The sequence below is a fragment of the Rhinopithecus bieti genome, unplaced genomic scaffold (assembly GCF_001698545.2).
Source record: "Rhinopithecus bieti isolate Rb0 unplaced genomic scaffold, ASM169854v2 scaffold_11508, whole genome shotgun sequence".
In the NCBI taxonomy this organism is placed as follows: domain Eukaryota; kingdom Metazoa; phylum Chordata; class Mammalia; order Primates; family Cercopithecidae; genus Rhinopithecus; species Rhinopithecus bieti.
In genome coordinates, this window is record NW_016806932.1 from 1,086,680 (window position 1) to 1,107,276 (window position 20,597).

At 39.6% G+C, this 20,597-nt stretch overlaps 1 protein-coding gene across 1 annotated transcript in view; it reads right to left on the reverse strand.

Moving 5' to 3' along the window:
- AFG1L (AFG1 like ATPase) overlaps positions 1 to 20,597 on the reverse strand; it is a 223,618-nt gene that overhangs the window by 101,819 nt on the left and 101,202 nt on the right. The window contains 2 exon segments of the mRNA XM_017878746.1: positions 13,855 to 13,904; positions 13,907 to 13,912. Coding sequence (XP_017734235.1) covers positions 13,855 to 13,904; positions 13,907 to 13,912 — 56 coding nt within the window.

The following is a 20,597-nucleotide window of genomic DNA, read 5'->3' on the forward strand; positions in this document are numbered from 1 at the left end:
AGAGATCTGCTGTTAGTCTGATGGGCTTCCCTTTGTGGGTAACTCGACCTTTATCTCTGGCTGCCCTTAACATTTTTTCCTTCATTTCAACTTTGGTGAATCCAACAATTACATGTCTTGGAGTAGCTCTTCTTGAGGAGTATCTTTGTGGCATTCTCTGTATTTCCTGAATTTGAATGTTGGCCTGCCTCGCTAGGTTGGGGAAGCTCTCCTGGATAATATCCTGAAGAGTGTTTTTCAACTTGGTTCCATTCTCCCTGTCACTTTCAGGTACACCAATCAGACGTAGATTTGGTCTTTTCACATAGTCCCATATTTCTTGGAGGCTTTGTTCATTTCTTTTTACTCTTTTTCCTCTAAACTTCTCTTCTAGCTTCATTTCATTCATTTGATCTCCAATCACTGATACCTTTTCTTCCAGTTGATGGAATCAGTTACTAAAGCTTGTGCATTTGTCATGTAGATCTTGTGCCACAGTTTTCAGCTCTATCAGGTCATTTAAGGACTTCTCTACATTGGTTATTCTAGTTAGCCACTCATCTAATCTTTTCTCAAAGTTTTTAGCTTCTTTGCCATGGGTTCGAACTTCCTCCTTTAGGTTGGAGAAGTCTGATCGTCTGAAACCTTCTTCTCTCAACTCATCAAAGTCATTCTCCATCCAGCTTTGTTCTGTTACTGGCAAGGAGCTGCGTTTCTTTGGAGGGGGAGAGTCGCTCTGATTTTTAGAATTTTCAGCTTTTCTGCTGTGTTTTTCCCATCTTTGTGGTTTTTCCTACGTTTGGTCTTTGATGATGGTGACATACAGATGGGGTTTTGGTGTGGATGTCCTTTCTGTTTGTTAGTTTTCCTTCTAACAGTTAGGACCCTCAGCTGCAGGTCTGTTGGAGTTTGCTGGAGGTCCACTCCAGACCCTGTTTGCCTGAGTATCAGCAGTGGAGGCTGCAGAAGAGTGAATATTGCTGAACAGCAAATGTTGCTGCCTGATCCTTCCTCTGGAAGCTTTGTCTCAGAGGGGTACCCAGCCGTGTGAGGTGTCAGTCTGCCCCTACTGGGCGGTGCCTCCCAGTTAGCCTACTCAGAGATAAGGAATCCACTTGAGGAGGCAGACTGTCCATTCTCAGATCTCAAACTCCATGCTGGGAGAACCACTACTCTCTTCAAAGCTGTCAGACAGGGACATTTAAATCTGCAGAGATTTCTACTGCCTTTTGTTTGGCTAAGCCCTGTCCCCAGAGGTGGAGTCTACAGAGGCAGGCAGGCCTCCTTGAGCTGCAGTGGGCTCCCCCCAGTTCGAGCTTTCCAGCCGCTTTGTTTACCTACTCAAGCCTCAGCAATGGTGGACGCCCCTCCCCAGCCTCATTGTTGCCTTGCAGCTAGATCTCAGACTGCTGTGCTAGCAATGAGGGAGGCCCCAAGGGTGTGGAACCCTCCAAGTCAGGTGCAGGATATAATCTCCTGGTGTGCCATTTGCTAAGACCCTTGGAAAAGTGCAGTATTAGGGTGGGAGTGACCTGATTTTCCAGGTGCTGTGTGTCACAGTTTCCCTTGGCTAGGGAAGGGAATTCCCTTACCCCTTGTGCTTCCCAGGTGAGGTGATGCCTTGCCCTGCTTCAGCTCTCGCTCGGTGGGCTGCACCCACTGTCCTGTCCCCACTGTCCGACATGCCCCAGTGAGATGCGTAGTATTAGGGTGGGAGTGTCCCAATTTTCCAGGTACCATCTGTCATGACTTCCCTTTGCTAGGAAAGGGAATTCCCTGACCCCTTGCACTTCCCGGGTAAGGTGATGCCCTGCCCTGGTCTGTGGGCTGCACCCACTGTCTGACAAGCCCCAGTGAAATGAACCCAGTACCTCAGTTGGAAATGCAGAAATCATCTGTCTTCTGCGTCACTCACACTGGGAGCTGCAGACTGGAGGTGTTCCTATTTGGCCATCTTGGAACCTCCTAAGGCCCCTTTATTTTTTAGCATCCTGTAGTTAACTCAATTACAGAAGTTCTCCATAATATGATAAAAAATTTTATTGTCTGACTTATAGATCAGAAGAAGACAATGTTTAGTCAGATTCAATGACCACCAATATTTTCTTACCACAATATCTCCATTTATACGTTATCAATTTTGACTGATGGTATAAAATCTTAAAGTTGTTTATTCAGGAAACTTCATTAAGGACTATAAATCCTAAATTATCATATATCCAAAATATATATCTGTGGGTGTAGATGTGCATGACAGCCTAGCTGACCAGATGTCACATTTTAAATATGAGGAAATACAATGTCTGCTACCAAACAGAGGCAAGGAGTTATATGTATGGAATTTGCTGGATTAACAGAAGTACATTTTGGTGCTCCTATGATCAGGATTAACAATATGCACTCAGCTGGAAAACTTTGTTCTATGAGCTTTGTTTTGGGGAACATAAACTAAGACATGCAAGCAAAGCTATAAACTCAATGAATATACTTTTGTTTTACCTAATAGCTTTATTTATGTGCCCTTCATATGTGCCTCTGATATCCTATCCTGCCAACTGCCCTCTTCTGCAGAATCCAGTGTCTACANCTTCATTTCATTCATTTGATCTCCAATCACTGATACCTTTTCTTCCAGTTGATGGAATCAGTTACTAAAGCTTGTGCATTTGTCATGTAGATCTTGTGCCACAGTTTTCAGCTCTATCAGGTCATTTAAGGACTTCTCTACATTGGTTATTCTAGTTAGCCACTCATCTAATCTTTTCTCAAAGTTTTAGCTTCTTTGCCATGGGTTCGAACTTCCTCCTTTAGGTTGGAGAAGTCTGATCGTCTGAAACCTTCTTCTCTCAACTCATCAAAGTCATTCTCCATCCAGCTTTGTTCTGTTACTGGCAAGGAGCTGCGTTTCTTTGGAGGGGAGAGTCGCTCTGATTTTAGAATTTTCAGCTTTTCTGCTGTGTTTTCCCATCTTTGTGGTTTTCCTACGTTTGGTCTTTGATGATGGTGACATACAGATGGGGTTTTGGTGTGGATGTCCTTTCTGTTTGTTAGTTTTCCTTCTAACAGTTAGGACCCTCAGCTGCAGGTCTGTTGGAGTTTGCTGGAGGTCCACTCCAGACCCTGTTTGCCTGAGTATCAGCAGTGGAGGCTGCAGAAGAGTGAATATTGCTGAACAGCAAATGTTGCTGCCTGATCCTTCCTCTGGAAGCTTTGTCTCAGAGGGGTACCCAGCCGTGTGAGGTGTCAGTCTGCCCCTACTGGGCGGTGCCTCCCAGTTAGCCTACTCAGAGATAAGGAATCCACTTGAGGAGGCAGACTGTCCATTCTCAGATCTCAAACTCCATGCTGGGAGAACCACTACTCTCTTCAAAGCTGTCAGACAGGGACATTTAAATCTGCAGAGATTTCTACTGCCTTTTGTTTGGCTAAGCCCTGTCCCCAGAGGTGGAGTCTACAGAGGCAGGCAGGCCTCCTTGAGCTGCAGTGGGCTCCCCCCAGTTCGAGCTTTCCAGCCGCTTTGTTTACCTACTCAAGCCTCAGCAATGGTGGACGCCCCTCCCCCAGCCTCATTGTTGCCTTGCAGCTAGATCTCAGACTGCTGTGCTAGCAATGAGGGAGGCCCCAAGGGTGTGGAACCCTCCAAGTCAGGTGCAGGATATAATCTCCTGGTGTGCCATTTGCTAAGACCCTTGGAAAAGTGCAGTATTAGGGTGGGAGTGACCTGATTTTCCAGGTGCTGTGTGTCACAGTTTCCCTTGGCTAGGGAAGGGAATTCCCTTACCCCTTGTGCTTCCCAGGTGAGGTGATGCCTTGCCCTGCTTCAGCTCTCGCTCGGTGGGCTGCACCCACTGTCCTGTCCCCACTGTCCGACATGCCCCAGTGAGATGCGTAGTATTAGGGTGGGAGTGTCCCAATTTTCCAGGTACCATCTGTCATGACTTCCCTTTGCTAGGAAAGGGAATTCCCTGACCCCTTGCACTTCCCGGGTAAGGTGATGCCCTGCCCTGGTCTGTGGGCTGCACCCACTGTCTGACAAGCCCCAGTGAAATGAACCCAGTACCTCAGTTGGAAATGCAGAAATCATCTGTCTTCTGCGTCACTCACACTGGGAGCTGCAGACTGGAGGTGTTCCTATTTGGCCATCTTGGAACCTCCTAAGGCCCCTTTATTTTTTAGCATCCTGTAGTTAACTCAATTACAGAAGTTCTCCATAATATGATAAAAAATTTTATTGTCTGACTTATAGATCAGAAGAAGACAATGTTTAGTCAGATTCAATGACCACCAATATTTTCTTACCACAATATCTCCATTTATACGTTATCAATTTTGACTGATGGTATAAAATCTTAAAGTTGTTTATTCAGGAAACTTCATTAAGGACTATAAATCCTAAATTATCATATATCCAAAATATATATCTGTGGGTGTAGATGTGCATGACAGCCTAGCTGACCAGATGTCACATTTTTAAATATGAGGAAATACAATGTCTGCTACCAAACAGAGGCAAGGAGTTATATGTATGGAATTTGCTGGATTAACAGAAGTACATTTTGGTGCTCCTATGATCAGGATTAACAATATGCACTCAGCTGGAAAACTTTGTTCTATGAGCTTTGTTTTGGGGAACATAAACTAAGACATGCAAGCAAAGCTATAAACTCAATGAATATACTTTTGTTTTACCTAATAGCTTTATTTATGTGCCCTTCATATGTGCCTCTGATATCCTATCCTGCCAACTGCCCTCTTCTGCAGAATCCAGTGTCTACATAGTGTGTATTAGCTTTCAATTTTATTAATACTTACTTATTTGATGGGCATCATTCTCATGCTCTTCCCCTACAAATGACCTAAAGTTATCTCATTTCTCCTTTTCTACCCTATTGACCCCTTCTATTGCCCTTCACTGAGGAACCTGTTAAACTGAGATCTTTTGCCTTACTTGGCCTCTTTGCTTATAGATGTCAAGAAACTGATTGGTTGTATATCACTTGAGAACACTAATGTTATTAATTTTTGTATTTATTGTGTCTCATACCATGTTAGATGTGTAATACATGTGAAATGAACTAACATATTGTTGAGATAAGTTATTCTTATTGAAGTTTCAATATTCTTGTTGAAGTCTCTTACTGTAAAAAAGGAAATTTTTGAAAAACCTTCTGAATAAATTTATTACAGAACCTAAAAAAATTGAGTTTGGTAAAAATTCTTCTCTTCTCTTCTAGTATCTACTTGTAGTTTACAAGTCTCAGACCAGCTTGACTTATTTTCTCATTGATTTTTCTTCTATATGATTGTAAGATTCTTTTTATAATCCTTCAGGTTCAGGTTCAGTTATGTGTCAAAAAAATGTATGATTTGATTCTTTTTTTTTTTTTTTTTTTTTTTGAGACAGAGTCTCACTCGTTGCCCAGGCTTGAGTGCAGTGGCGTGATCTTGGCTCACTGCCACCTCCGTCTCCCAGGTTCAAGCTATTCTCCTGCCTCAGCCTCCCAAGTAGCTGGGATTACAGGCGCCCACCTCATGGCTGGCTAATTTTTTTGTATTTTTAGTAGAGATGGGGTTTCATCACGTTGGCCAGGCTGGTTTTGAACTGCTGACCTCAAGTGATCCGCCCATCTCAGCCTCCCAAAATGCTAGGATTACAGGTGTGAGCCACTGCACCCAGTCAAAAGTGTATGACTCTTAATGGGGGAATCATACAATGGGAAATATACAATGAATACTTTGAATGTAGACTTTCAACCTAACTTTCTTTCGTGAAAGTTTTCTTCTGATTTATCTTTGAGTTCTCTTTTTTAGAAATATGAGTTATGTGAATGTATGATCTCTGCTGTCTGCTTTCCACATCTAGCATTTTTTTTTCTGCAGTAGTTTTCATCTCTGACTATTCGAGCTTCATTTTATATGATCTTTCATAAGTTTGGTCTCTTTATCATTGATTTTATTTTCAGCAGTGTTGATTCTATCATTTGCTTTTTCTAAGATGCTTTTCCTTTACTTAACGGTCTGCTCTCAGTTTATTTGAGAGCTGCTCTGCCAGCTCACTTATCATCCAATCTTATAATTATTTCATGTCTAATCTCTTATGTCATCAGTACCATGACTACTTTAATTTCTCTTAGAATATAGAAAATTTTACCTGAAAAATTATCCCATTTCCTGAGGTAGTTCTTCCTCCAAAATATATCTGTCACGTGCTTTTACTTGTTAGTTCATTTCTGCCTCTCCCCCTGCTCCTGCTCCTTCCTCCCTGTGCCTGCCATCCCATTTATTTTTATAATAATAGTCTCTACAGATAGGACCCATGTTCAATCCATTTTGCCTTTTGCTGGTTTCTCAACTTTGACTATGAGTTCTCCTAGTCAGGTCTGCTGATTTCCAAAGAGGAGTGAGCAAAACTCACCTGTTTGAAAATGGTTTTCATTATAAAAATAATACAAGATCATTCCAGAAACTTTAGAAAAGTCTAAAAGAGAAAATTTAAATGACTCATAATCTTAATATCCAGAAATAGGTTCTATTAACATTTTGGGATATTTCTTTCCAGTATTTTTTCATGCATGTATATTATTTCCACAGTTGAGACAGGAATAGGTGCACCCTTGCATCATACTTTTCCACTCACATTATCTATAAGCATTATTCTACATTATCGAAAGCTTTTGAAAAACATTCCATATAACTGTTATATCCCTTCATGTGACTGTATTATCTTTTACTTAACTGTTCCTCTAAATGTGTGAGAGAAAGCTGAAACAAAATTCCTGTGCCCACAACTGTCTTTTTATTGTTATCCTATTTATTTTTTGTTTCTATGATAAAACATGGCTCTAAGTTCCTAGATTACAAAAAAAAAAGGAAGAAAGGAAGAAAGGAAGGAAGGAAGGAAGGAAGGAAGGAAGGAAGGAAGGAAAGAAAGAGAAAGAAAGAAAGAAGGAAAGAAAGAAAGAGAAAGAAAAGAAAGAAAGAAAGAGAGAGAGAGAAAGAAAGAAAGAAAGAAAGAAAGAAAGAAAGAAAGAAAGAAAGAAAGAAAGAAAGAAAGAAAGAAAGAAAGAACGAACGAACGAACGAACAAGACAGGAAAAAAACAAACCCTGACCTTCTTTTCCTTTATAACTAAAAACTAAGAAAGAGATTTATGCTTTTAGCCAAGGCAGAGTAATTGGAACTGGATTTTGCCCTTCTGCAATAAATCACTAAAACACTGGACAAAACATGTGAAACAGCTGATACCAGACATTATGTAATAGGTAGCAAAAGACAGCAATCCCTGAGATATGAGGGAAAAAAATCAGGCAAGCAAGCTGGCCATATTCCCTGGCTTTCTATCTAGAGGCAATTTCTAGACTGCAATAGAACAATCTAAATGAGTTTAAGAGACAGTTCTCAGAGTTTTGGGATGCTGAAACAGTTGGAATTTGCACAGTAGAGTTCAGCACAGGAAAATGCTATGCAGAAGAAAAGCTTCAGATATCTGCATAGGGAATGTAATCTTTGGCTGAATAACAAATTGCATATGCAGAGTTGGGCAAAGAATAATACACATAATCTGGGAGATATAAGCATTCTGAATAGTCAGCACTGAAACACCTCAATGAACACCACGGGGATTCAGTAAAGAGCTTAGAAAGGTCCTAAAACCTAACACCTAGAAGGGCTAACACAGACCTGGAATAATGGCTAATCTACGTTCACCCTATCAAAACTTAAAAATAAGCCTCACGCCACTGCACTCCAGCCTGGGCAACAGAGTGAGACTCCGGCACAGGAAAAAAAAAAAGCCTCAAAAAGATCAACCTGATCTGCAAGAAACTTAACCACTTGCCAAAATAAAATTTGACACCCTTAAAGGAAGTAACAGAGACTCAATGTAATAATCACTACGTGCAGCATCCAATCATAACTTACTTGACTTGCAAAGAAGCAGGAAAATAGGACTCACAACCAGGGGAAAAAAAATCAAACCATAGAAACAAAACCAGAAATGATGGAATTGGCAGACAAGGACTTTAAATAAGCTGACTTCTGCTTCTGGGAAGATGGAGATATACTTTTCCCTATCCCTCCTCATACGTATAATTTAAAACCTCTGGAAATTATATATAAAGCAAACATCAGGAGACCCCTGATGTTCAACATGGTGAAACCCCATCTCTACCTGAAAAGTAGAAAGAAGGAAGAACAGCTAGAACTATTCAAGACCTGAAGAACAACAGGATGGTGAGGTTCCCTCCTGTGGGATTTTTTTTTTTTTTTTAAGAGACAGGGTATTGCTTTGTTGCCCAGGCTGGAGTACAGTGACACAATCATGGCTCACTGCAGCCTCCACCTCCTGGCCTCGTGTGAACCTCCTGCCTCAGCGTCCCAAGTAGCTTGGAGGACAGGTACACATAACAATGCCTGGCTATTTTTTTTTTTTTTTAATTTTGTAAAGATGGGCACTCACTACATTGCTCAGGCTGGTCTCAAACTCTTGGCCTCAAGCAATTCTCCCATGTTGGCCTGCCAAAGCACTGGGATTACAAGTGTGAGCCACAGGGTTTATCTTTGACTCATATATCCCAGACTTAGAGTTAAAGAAGCCAGCAACCCAGAAATGCTGATGGAAACATACAAATGAGGTCCCCATAAAAGTCTGTTCTCTTTAGCCAAAGAAGCAGGAAAAGGGCAACTTAATAAAAGATAACACTTTTAGACAATAACTGTTCTACTAAAGCAAATACCACGGGGAAAAACTGTGGCGCCACGTCCCCAACCATGCCAGCAAAGGCTAAGGGGAGCCTAGAATTCCACCCTCACAAGGCTGTCACGAGGAATCCTAACACTATTGCCAGGGTGATGTCACAGAATGCCAAGTAGGAACTGGAACTTTCATCCCAGCCAACCAGTACGAGCATGCTCCTCCCACAGTGATATCGGTAGAGATCACACGGGAGTCAAAACCCCCTTTCCAGCAGTAACAGGTAACAAGGAGCACACACCAAACCAGAGCTCAGGTGTCAATGGAGGCTGAATAGGGAACCTGGATTTCTAGCTATATCCGGCAGTAAAGGAAGTAGTGCCTCCCCTTCTCTTGAAGAATAATGTCTAAAAAGAGCTAACTAAAACAGAAAGTTCAAATAAGATTCACAAAGAGAAACAGAGTAACAATCTATTTTATAGAATGAGATGTTGCCCAATCTGAAAAAAGAGAAGATAAGGCCAGGCGCAGTGGCTCACACCTGTAATCTCAGCATTTTGGGAGGCTGAGGTGGGCGGATCACCGGAGGTCAGGAGTTCAAGACCAGCCTGGCCAACATGGTGAAACCCCATCTCTACCAAAAATACAAAAAGTAGCTGGGCGTGGTGGCACGTGCCTGTAATCCCAGCTACTCAGGAGGCTGAGGAATGAGAATCACTTGAACCTAGGAGGCAGATGTTGCAGCAAGCCAAGATCGTGCCACTGCACTCCAGCCTGAGTGACAGAGCAAGACTCCATTTCAATCAATCAATCAGTCAATCAATAAAATAAGCATATGAAAAGATACTCAATATCATTAATCATTTGGGAAATGCAAATCAAAACCACAATGAGATACCACTTCACACCCACGGGGATGGCTATTACCAAAAAAAAAAAAAAAAAAAAAAAAGGAAAAGAAAATGTTGGGGAAAATGCAGAGAAATTGGAATGCTTGTGTATTGCTGATGGGAACGTAATATGGTACAGCCGCTATGGAAAACAGTATGGCAGTTCCTCAAGAAGCTAAACATATAATTACCATAAGATCTAGCAATTTCAGTTCTGGGTATGTACACAAAGAATTGAAAGCAGGGACTCAAACAGATATTTGTACACAAATGTTTGAAGCAGCAATATTCATAATAGCTGAAAGGTAGAAATAACCCAAATATCCATTGACAGGTGAATGGATAAACAAAACGTAGCATATCCTTACAATGGAATATTATTATGCCATAAAAAGGATAAGAATTCTGACACGTTACAACATGCATAAACCTTGGAGACACTGTGCTAAGCGAAATAAGCCAGAAAGAAAAAGACAAATATTAGGTAATTACACTTACATGAAGTATCTAGAAAAGACAAATTCACAGAGGCAGAAAGCAGAATGGTGGTAAGTAGGGTTGGGAAAGGGGGACAACGGGTGGTTATTATTTAGTGAGTACAGAGTTTCAGTTTGATAAGATGAAAAATTCTGGAGATGAGTCATGGTGGTGCTTGTAAAACAATGTGAATGCACTTAATGCCACTGAACTGCACACTTAAAAATCATTAAAATAGGCCAGGTGTGGTGACTCTTGCCTTTAATCCCAACACTTTGGGAGGTGGAGGCAGGCAAATCACTTGAGCCCAGGAGTTCAAGACCAGCCTGGGAAACATAGTGAATCCCTGTCTCTACAAAAAATAAAAAAATTAGCTGGGCATGGTGGAATACGCCTGCAGTCCCAGCTACTCAGGAGGCTGGGGCAGGAGGATCACCTGAGCCTGGGGAGGTTGAGGCTGCAGTAAGCTACGATTGTGCCACTGCACTCCAGCCTGGGCAACAGAGTGAGACCCTGTCTCAAAATGTAAATAACTAATCATTAAAATAGTAATTTTTGTTATGTATATTTTGCCATAATGAAAAGTTTGGTTAAAACATTAAGATTCAAAGTCTAATGACAAATTATGAAAATGTCAGTTTCTATTGGAAATCACTTATACCAAAAATCAGGAAGATCTCAAACTGAATGTAAAGAAATGGCAACATCAAGATGGCAAAGACGTTAGAATTATCTGATAAAGATTTTAAAGCACTCATGATAACAATGTTTCAAGAGATGGTTACAAATACACTTGAAAAGAAGGGGCAATGGTACTTAATAATATTTAAAAGTTCCATTCACAAGCAGTATTTAACTATTGTAAATCTGGCCAGGTGTGGTGGCTAACACCTGTACTCCCAGCACTTTGGGAGGCCAAGGCAGGCAGATCCCTTGAGGTCAGGAGTTTGAGACCAGCCTGGCAAACATGTTGAAACCCCATCTCTACTAAAAATACAAAAATTAGTCTGGTGTGGTGGCGTGCACTTGTAGTCCCAGCTTTTCAGGAGGCTAAGGCAGGAAAATCGCTTGAACCTGGGAGGCAGATGTTGCAGTGAGCCAATATTGTACCACCGCACTCTAGCCTGGGTGACAGAGCAAGATTCTGTCTCAAAATAAGTAAAAAAATAAATAAAATAATTATTATAAATCTGTATGCAACTTATAACATAGCCTCCAAATATGTAAGGCAAATGACAGAATTACAAGAAAAACAGACAAATTCACAATTATAGTGAGATGTTTCCCATAAGTCTCTCAGTAATTGATAGGAAAAAAATATGAGAACAAAGATTTGAACAGCATAATTAACAAACCTACACAATAATACACAACAACTGAAGAGTACTCACTATTTTGAAGAAATATTTTAAAGAAAATATTTACAAAAATTGTCCACATGTTGGGCCATAAAGCAGGCTTTACTAAGAGCGTAGTTTAGTTTTTGTTATCTTTCAATATCCCAAGCAACAAACCACAAGCTTTTGTGGTGAATTATGAACTTGGAACTATTTGGTTTATAGAGAAGAACATTTTAAAAAATGAATTTTACAATGTACTTTTTCTTCAACAAATTTCTCTCTTGTTTATAATAATTTCTTTTCATGTAACTAAGATTCTCAATTTGTTTTAAGATTGACTTCTGCTACACCTTTCTCTCAGCTGGGCCAGAATGAAGAAGTAACACTAGCATCTGTGAAGAGGCAAAATGTCACTTAAGTTAATATTAAACCACCCTTCCTTACAAAAGAAACTTTATATGCCCAAACAGAAAAGCTTCAGAGAAACCAGCTCTAGTTTTCATTTCATTGATGTTTTGTTATATATGAAAAGTCTCTTGAATAAATTAGATATTTTAGACCTTTTCTCATCTAATCTGGTATTTAGTTTCCCGGGAAGTTCAGTCCATGTTCAACTTTATATTGTATATTATGTATCTCAGTTCATGTTCAATTTCAAATTGTATACTATTCATTTTTCCTATTAATACTGCTATTATATATTGAAGTATGACAAATTACTGGCCAAAGAAAACAACAACAAAATATTTGGAGTAAAAAAAACAAAAGTACAGTTATAAAGTTGTTCCCTCGGAACCTCTTAACTTGTTTCTTTCTGAGACTTCTCTTTTTATATTTTGTGAATTTTATGCTACATGAAGACACTATTTTTAGCACCTATTTTTCCTAGCTTCCTCTTTATATTTTGGTATCTGTGTATACCATATTACTTTGGATTCCTAGCATGGAGAAAACATTGCAAGTCTATGTTCTCCCTAAATGCAAAGCATGAATATAAAGGGAAAAAATTACTAACAGCATAAATCTTCCAAAAGTACTTTTCCTACATCTATAAATATCTCCGAGAAATTAAAATCCTTGGGAACCTAAAATTGGTCAAGGAAACAGATGTCTGAGTTCTCCTAAGTATAGCATAGGGAATAAAGTTTGGCACCAACAATAATTCCAACCAAAGTACACGTCAAAAAGATTGTCTGATTATGCCTTTAGAAGGTCTGAAGATAAAATATTTTAACCCTTCTTGGGTAAGAATTTTAAGCTTTCAATTTTAAACAATACTTTATCCTTTCTTCAGATACTTGATGTGCATGGGGAAAAGTATTTATCTAAAATTATGGGAGTTATATTTTGGCAAATTTTGCTTTTTTGTGTATATGTCACATCCTCAACTAGATTATAAATAATGTGCCAGAAAAACAGCTTAGTTTATAATTCTATTATCCATTATGCCTAATGCCACACATTATACATAGTAGGTTCTCAATAAATATTGGCAGAATATGAAATCATTAAATAATCATGTAAAATATTACTTAAAATTAATAGTAAAAAAGGAGGCTATTTTATTCTTAATCATATTGTAATGAAGACTATTTTAAACTCTATGCAGTGATGATACACACAAATATTTAAACTATTTATGTGCCTCAACTTGACATAATTTCATAACTTGATGGCAATCACATTTAAATATATTAGAATATTTTTGTAATAATGCTATTCTAGAATAGCAACTTTAATAGCTGGGAAAACATGTTAATAATGGCCATTAACCTGAAGGAAACAGGGAACATTAAACATTTTTTTCAGAAATAAATGTATAAGTTTAAACATTCCACTATAATATTTATGAGCAAACCTCAAATTAAAATTTATAAAATGCAGAATATTCACTGTTTCAGTTAGAGAATAATTTAGACTATATTTTGTAATTTTTTCAGTGTACGCATGGATGAATACTATATCAAAAGATTCCTTTCTCCTTTAGTGTCTTTGACTATTACTATCTAGAGAAGAGGTTTTGCCGTGTTGTCCTGGCTAGTCTCTTTTTTTTTTTTTTTTTTTTTTTGAGACAGAGTCTTGCCCTGTCACCCAGGCTGAAGTGCAGTGGTGTGATCTTGGCTCACTACAACCTCCGCCTCTAGAGTTTAAATGATTCTCCTGCCTCAGCCTCCCCAGTAGCTGGGATTACAGGCACATGCCACCACACCCAGCTAATTTTTGTATCTTTAGTAGAGATGGGGTTTCCCCACGTTGGTCCGGCTGGTCTTGAACTCCTGATCTTGTGATCCGCCCACCTTGACCTCCCAAAGTGCTGGGATTATAGGCGTAAGCCACTGTGCCCAGCCCCTGACTATTACTATCTAAATGCCAAAATAAATTCTCCTTGAATGCCAAGACCAAGGCAATCCTACTAAAGCCCTTGATTATCAATAAGTATGATCTTAGTAAACACAAATAAAAGATTTGTTTTTACCTTCAAGACTGCTATGAATGGTACAAAGTTAGCTCTTTGGAGTCCATTTTATAGAGATCTGAAAGAAAAGATGATATTAGTTTTTTACTTAGCCTAAATCATGATGTTAGTTTATCATTTAGCCTGGCAAATAAAGCTTTCTACTGATTAAAAAAAAAAAAAAAAAAAAAAGAGAAAAAAAAAAAAAGACAAAAATTGATTTCTCTTCGGGTCCTACACATATTTTATTTTAATTTTAATAAAAGAAAAAAATTAACAGCCACAGAAAGAAGATCAAAAGGTATTCAATCAAATTAGCTTTAAACTGTAATAAGAGGCAACAAAAGAATTTGGAAGGTATCACTTCCAAAATTTGAAACCAATAACCCAACATAAGAAGATTAGATACGTAAAAGCATTTAAAACTTGAATATATAGCATTCTACTAGGAAAAAAAAATCTCTCCTTTTCTCAACGTATAATAAAAATTCTTAATAAATAACTTGGACGGGCTCAGTGGCTCATGCCTATAATCCTAGCACTTTGGGAGGCCACTTGAGGTCAGGAGTTTGAGATCAGCCTGGCCAACATGGTGAAACTCCAACTCTACCAAAATCAAAATACAAAATTACCCAGGCATGCTGATGGGCACCTGTAAGCCCAACTACTCAGGGGGTGAGGCAGGAGAATCGCTTGAACCAGGGAGGTGGAAGTTACAGTTAGCCAAGATCACACCACTGCACTTCAGCCTAGATGACAGAGCGAGACTGTCTCAAAAAAAAAAGAAAAAAAGAATTAAACATTGTGTAATAAGATTAGCCTTTTTAGAAAATACACCAATAGACAGAACTGCTCATGTATTTGCATTATATATATAATGCAAACATATATTATATATTTGATATCAAGGTTTAAAAAAGTCATTTTAAATGAAATTGCCTAAAAATTAAAACTCCATTCTTTGAAGGACAAAAACCATATAATAATTTCAATCGATGCCAACAAATTATCTGATAAAGTTCAATATTCCTTCATAATAAAAACCCTCAAAACACTAGGTATAGAAATAGCAAACCTCAGCCGGGCGCGGTGGCTCAAGCCTGTAATCCCAGCACTTTGGGAGGCCGAGACAGGCGGATCACGAGGTCAGGAGATCGAGACCATCCTGGCTAACACGGTGAAACCCCGTCTCTACTAAAAATACACACACACAAAAAAAAACTAGCCGGGCGAGGTGGCGGGCGCCTGTAGTCCCAGCTACTTGGGAGGCTGAGGCAGGAGAATGGCTTAAACCCGGGAGGCGGAGCTTGCAGTGAGCTGAGATCCGGCCACTGCACTCCAGCCTGGGCGACAGAGCGAGACTCCGTCTCAACAACAACAAACAACAACAACAAAAAAAAAAAAAAAAAAAAAAAAAAGGAAAATAGCAAGAACCTCAAAACTATATATGACAGACCCACAACTAGTATCATACGAAACGGGGGAAAACAGAAAGCCTTTCCTCTTAGATCTGGAGCATGACAAACTATGCCCACTTTCACCACTGTTATTTAACATAGTACTAGATGTCTGAGCTAAAGCAATCAGATGAGAAAGAAATAAAGGGCTTCCAAATTGGAAAGGAAAAGGAAACAGTCAAATTATCCTTGTTTGCAGGTGATACGAGCTTATATTTGGAAAAACCTAAAGATTCCACAAGAGGGCTGGGCATAGTGGCTCACACATGTAATCCTAGCACTTTGGGAGGCCGAGCCAGGTGGATCCCTTGAGTCCAGGAGTTCAGGACCAGCCTCGGCAACATGGCAAAATCCCATCTCTACAAAAAATACAAAAATTAGCCAGGCGTGGTGGCATGTGCCTGTAGCCCCAGCTACTCAGGAAGTTGAGGCAGAAGGATCACTTGAGCCTGGGAGGCAGAGGCTGCAGTGGGCCAAGATCTTGCCACTGCACTCCAGCCTGGGCAACAGAGTGAGACCTTATCTCAAAAAAAAAAAAAAAAAAAGAGAGAAAGATACTTCCACACCCCACCCCAGCCTCCCCAGTAGCTGGGACTATAGGCAAATGACACCATGCCCAATTTAAAAAAAAAAAAAAAGGAAATCTATTAGAACTGATAAACAAAGTCAGCAAAGTTGCAGGACACAAAACCAACATAACAAAAATCAGTAGCATTTCTATATGCCAGCAGTAAATAATATGAAAAACAAATTTAAAAAGTAATCCCATTTACAACAGCCACAAATAAAATCAAATACCTAAGAATGAACTTAACCAAAGAAGTGAAAGATGGCCAGGCACAGTGGCACACGCCTGTAATCCCAGCACTTTGGGAAGCCAAGGCAGGAGGATGATGAGGTCGAGAAATCAAGACCATCCTGGCCAACATGGTGAAACCCCGTCTCTACAAAAAATACAAAAATTAGTGGGGTGTGGTGGCACGCACCTGTAGTACCAGGTACTCAGGAGGCTGAGGCAGGGAAATCACTTGAACCCGGGAGGCAGAGGTTACAGTGAGTTGAGATGGTGCCACTGCACTCCAGCCTGGCAACAGAGCAAGACTCTGTCTCAAAAAAAAAAAAAAAAAAAAAAGGAAAGCTATTCCATATTTATGGATTGGAAGAATCAATATTGTTAAAATGCTCATACTATCCAAAGCAATCTACAGATTCAATGCAATCCCCACAAAAATCACAATGCCATTCTTCACAGAAATAGAAAAAGCAATCCTAAAACTTACATGGAATCAGAAAAGATCCAAAATAGCCAAAGCTCTCCTGAGTAAAAATAACAAGACTAGAGAAATCACAATACCTGACCTCACACAAAGCTATAGACAAAAACAGCATGGTATTGGCACAAAAACAGACAAATAGACCAATGGAACAAAACAGAGAACCCAGAAACAAATCCACATACCTATAGTGAACACATTTTTGACAAAGGTGCCAAGAACATACATTGGGGGAAAGACCATCTCTTCATTAAATGGTGCTGGAAAAACTGGATATCCACATGCAAAAGAATAAGACTAGACCCCTATCTCACCTTATAGAAAAATAAAATAAAAATAAAGACTTAAATCTAAGACCTCAAATTATAAAAGTACTATAAGAAAACATTGGGGAAACTCTCCAGGACATTGGTCTGAGCAAAAATTTCTTGAGTCATACTTCACAAGCACAGACAACCAAAGCAAAAATGAACAAATGGGATCACATCAAGTTAAAAAGCTTCTGTGCAGCAAAGGAAACAGCTGACAAAGTGAAGAGACAACCCACAGAATGGGAGAAAATATTTGTAAACTACTCATCTAACAAGGGATTAATAATCAGAATATATAAGAAGCTCAAACAACTCTATAAGGAAAAAGTCTAATAAATCCAATTAAAAGATGGGCAAAAGATTTGAATAAACATTTCTTAAAAGAAGACAATGGCAAACAGGCATATGAAAAAGTGCTCCACATCATTGTTCATCAGAGAAATGCAATTCAAAACTACAATGAAGTATCATCTCACCCCAGTTAAAATGGCTTTATCCAGACAGGGAATAACAAACACTGCTGAGGATGCAGAGAAAAGGGAACCCTCAATACTCTATTGGTGGGAATGTAAATTAGCACAACCACTATGGAGATCAGTTTGGAGGTTCCTCAAAACACTAAACAAAGAGCTACTACATGATCCAGCAATTTCTCTGCTGGGTATATATCCAAAAGAAAGAAAATCAGTACATCGAAGATATATCAGCACTCTCATGTTTGTTGCAGCACTGTTTACAATAACCAAGATTTGGAAGCAACCTAAGTGTCCATCAACAGATGAATGGATAAAGAAAATGTGTTATTTATATACAATGGAGTACTATTCTGTCATAAAAAAAATGGAACTTGAAACAACATGGATGGAACTGGAGGTCACTGGGTTAAGTGAAATGAGCCAGGCACAGAAAGACAAGCATCACATAGTCTCACTTATTTGTAGGATCTGAAAGTCAAAACAATTAAACTCACAGAGAATAGAAGGATGGTTACCAGAGGCTGGGAAGGGTAGTGGGGGATGGGGGAAGGTGGGGATGGTACAAAAAAAAAAATAGAAAGAATAAAAAAGGCAGGGCATCATGGCTCATGCCTGTAATCCCAGCATTTTGAGGCCGAGGTGGGCGGATCACTTGAGGTCAAGAGTTGGAGACCAGCCTGGCCAACATGCTGAAATCCCGTCTCTACTAAAAATACAAAAATCAGCCAGGGCCAGGCACCGTGGCTCACGCCTGTAATCCCAGCACTTTGGGAGGCCAAGGCAGGTGGATCACCTGAGGTCAGGAGTTCGAGACCAGCCGGGAGTTCGAGACCAGCCTGACCAACACAGTGAAACCCTGTCTTTACTAAAAATACAAAAATCAGCCAGGTGTGGTGGCACACGCCTGTTATCCCAGCTACTTGGGAGATGGAGGCAGGAGAATCACTTGAACTCAGAAGGCAGAGATTGCAAAAAAAATTAGCCAGGCATGGTGGTGTGCACCTGTAATCCCAGCTACTCAGGAGGCTGCAGGAGAATTGCTTGAACCTGGGAGGCGGAGGATGCAGTGAGCTGAGACCACGCCACTGCCCTCCAGCCTGGGCAACAAAGCAAGACTTTGTCTCAAAAAACAAACAAACAAAAACAAAAACAAAAAAGAATGAATAAAAAAGGCCTAGTATTTGATAGCACAACAGAATTATTATAGTTTAATAATAATTTAATTGTACATTTAAAGTAACTAATAGAGTATAATGGATTGCTTGTAATACAAAGGATACATGCTTGAGAGGATGGTATATACAATTTTCCATGATGTGACTATTACCAAATAATCTCATACCTGTACCAAAATATCTCACATACCTCATAAAGGCATACACCTACTATGGGCTGGGTGCAGTGGCTCAAGCCTATAATCCCAGCACCTTGGGAGGCTGAGGCAGGTGGATCACTTGAGGTCAGAAGTTCAAGACCAGCCTGGCCAACATGGTGAAACCCCATCTCAACTAAAAATACAAAAATTAGCCAGGTGTGGTGGCGAGTACCCGTAATCCCAGTTACTTGGGAGGCTGAGGCAGGAGAACAGCTTGAACCCAGGAGATGGAGGTTGCAGTGAGCCAAGATTGTACCACTGCACTCCAGCCTGGGCGAAAGAATGAGACTCTGCCTCAAGAAAAAAACAAAACAAAACAAAACAAAAGAAAAAGATACACACCCACTATGTACCCACAGAAATTTTAAACTATTTCTTAAAACTCTTAATAAGCTGTAAATATGCAATTATATCATAAATGGGTAGTATTTATTACCTTAGGAAGATGTTTTTTAATATACATAACTGTCATAGTGTATGTATATTTACACACACATACATGTAAACATATGTATTGTCAAGAACAAACAAATGAAAAGGGACAAGTTTTAAGCTCTGCATATTTTTCTTTATAAAATGGAGAGTTCTTAGAAAATTTTCTCAAGAGGGTAAAATTTTATTTCATATAAACATTTCTTTTAAAAGTCATTCCATAGGCTGGGCATGGTGGCTCATGCCTGTAATCTCAGCACTTTGAGAGGCCAAGTCGGGAGGATCATTTGAGCCCAGGAGTTCAAGATCAGCCTAGGAAACACAGGGAAACCACATCTCTACAAAAAACAAACAAACAAAAACAGACACCTAGCCCAGTGTGGTGGCACACACCTGTGGTCCCGGCTACTTGGAAGGGTGAGGTAGGAGGATTGCTTGAACCCTGTATGTCAAGGTTGCAGTGAGCTGGATAGCGCCACTGCACCCCAGCCTAGGTGACAGAGCGAGACTCCTCTCTCTCTTTCTCTCTCTCTCTCTCTCTCTCCCTCCCTCTCTCCCTCTCTACTTCCCTCCCTCCCTCAAGGTCATTCTATAAAGTTATGAGATTTTTAAAATTTTAGGAAAATAGATACAGTAGTATACCCAGCACACTGGCTCACATTTGTAAATTCCAGCACTTTAGGAGGCCAAGGTGGGTGGATTGAGTCCAGGAGTTTGAGACCAGCCTGGGCAACATGGTGAAACTCTGTCTGTACAAAAAAATAGAAAAATGAGCCTGGAGTGGTGGCACATGCCTGTAGTTTCAGCTACTCGGGACGATGAGGTGGGAGGCTCACCTGAACCTGGGGAGGTTAAGACTACAGTGAGTCATGATAGTGCCATTGCACTCCAGCCTGGGTGCAGAGTGAGACACTGTCTCAAAAAAAAGTAATAGTAAAAAATTTTTAAATAATAAAAAACACAAATTAGATTATGTGTCTCAATTTTTTAAAAAAGTATGGCATTATGGGATCTTTTCTGTATTTCCTTGTTTAGAGAAAACTTGGTAACTATGATAGACTTCAAATGCCACATATACTTATGGAAATAAAATATGGTCATTAGGAAACATTTATTCTCTTTAGAAAAGATTCATCATAACATCATTATAGTAAGGAAAGTATTTGCATAAGCTCTTTGGGTGATTAAAGACTACGGGTTTCAATTTGGTTATATTTAAAATTTTTATTTAGGAATGTCATAAAAGGTAAAATAATGCTGGCCAGGCTATTTAGATTTCAAGATTCAAAATCAGATTTTTTTCTTCCCTATAATAAATCCCTCTAATGAGGAAAAGGATTAAAATGTAGGAAATGGGTTTAATGTCAAATATTTTCAGTCTTTCCTAATTGCCAAGTTGCTGAGGAAGGTGGATAAAAACATTGGTGTAGGTTAAGAGT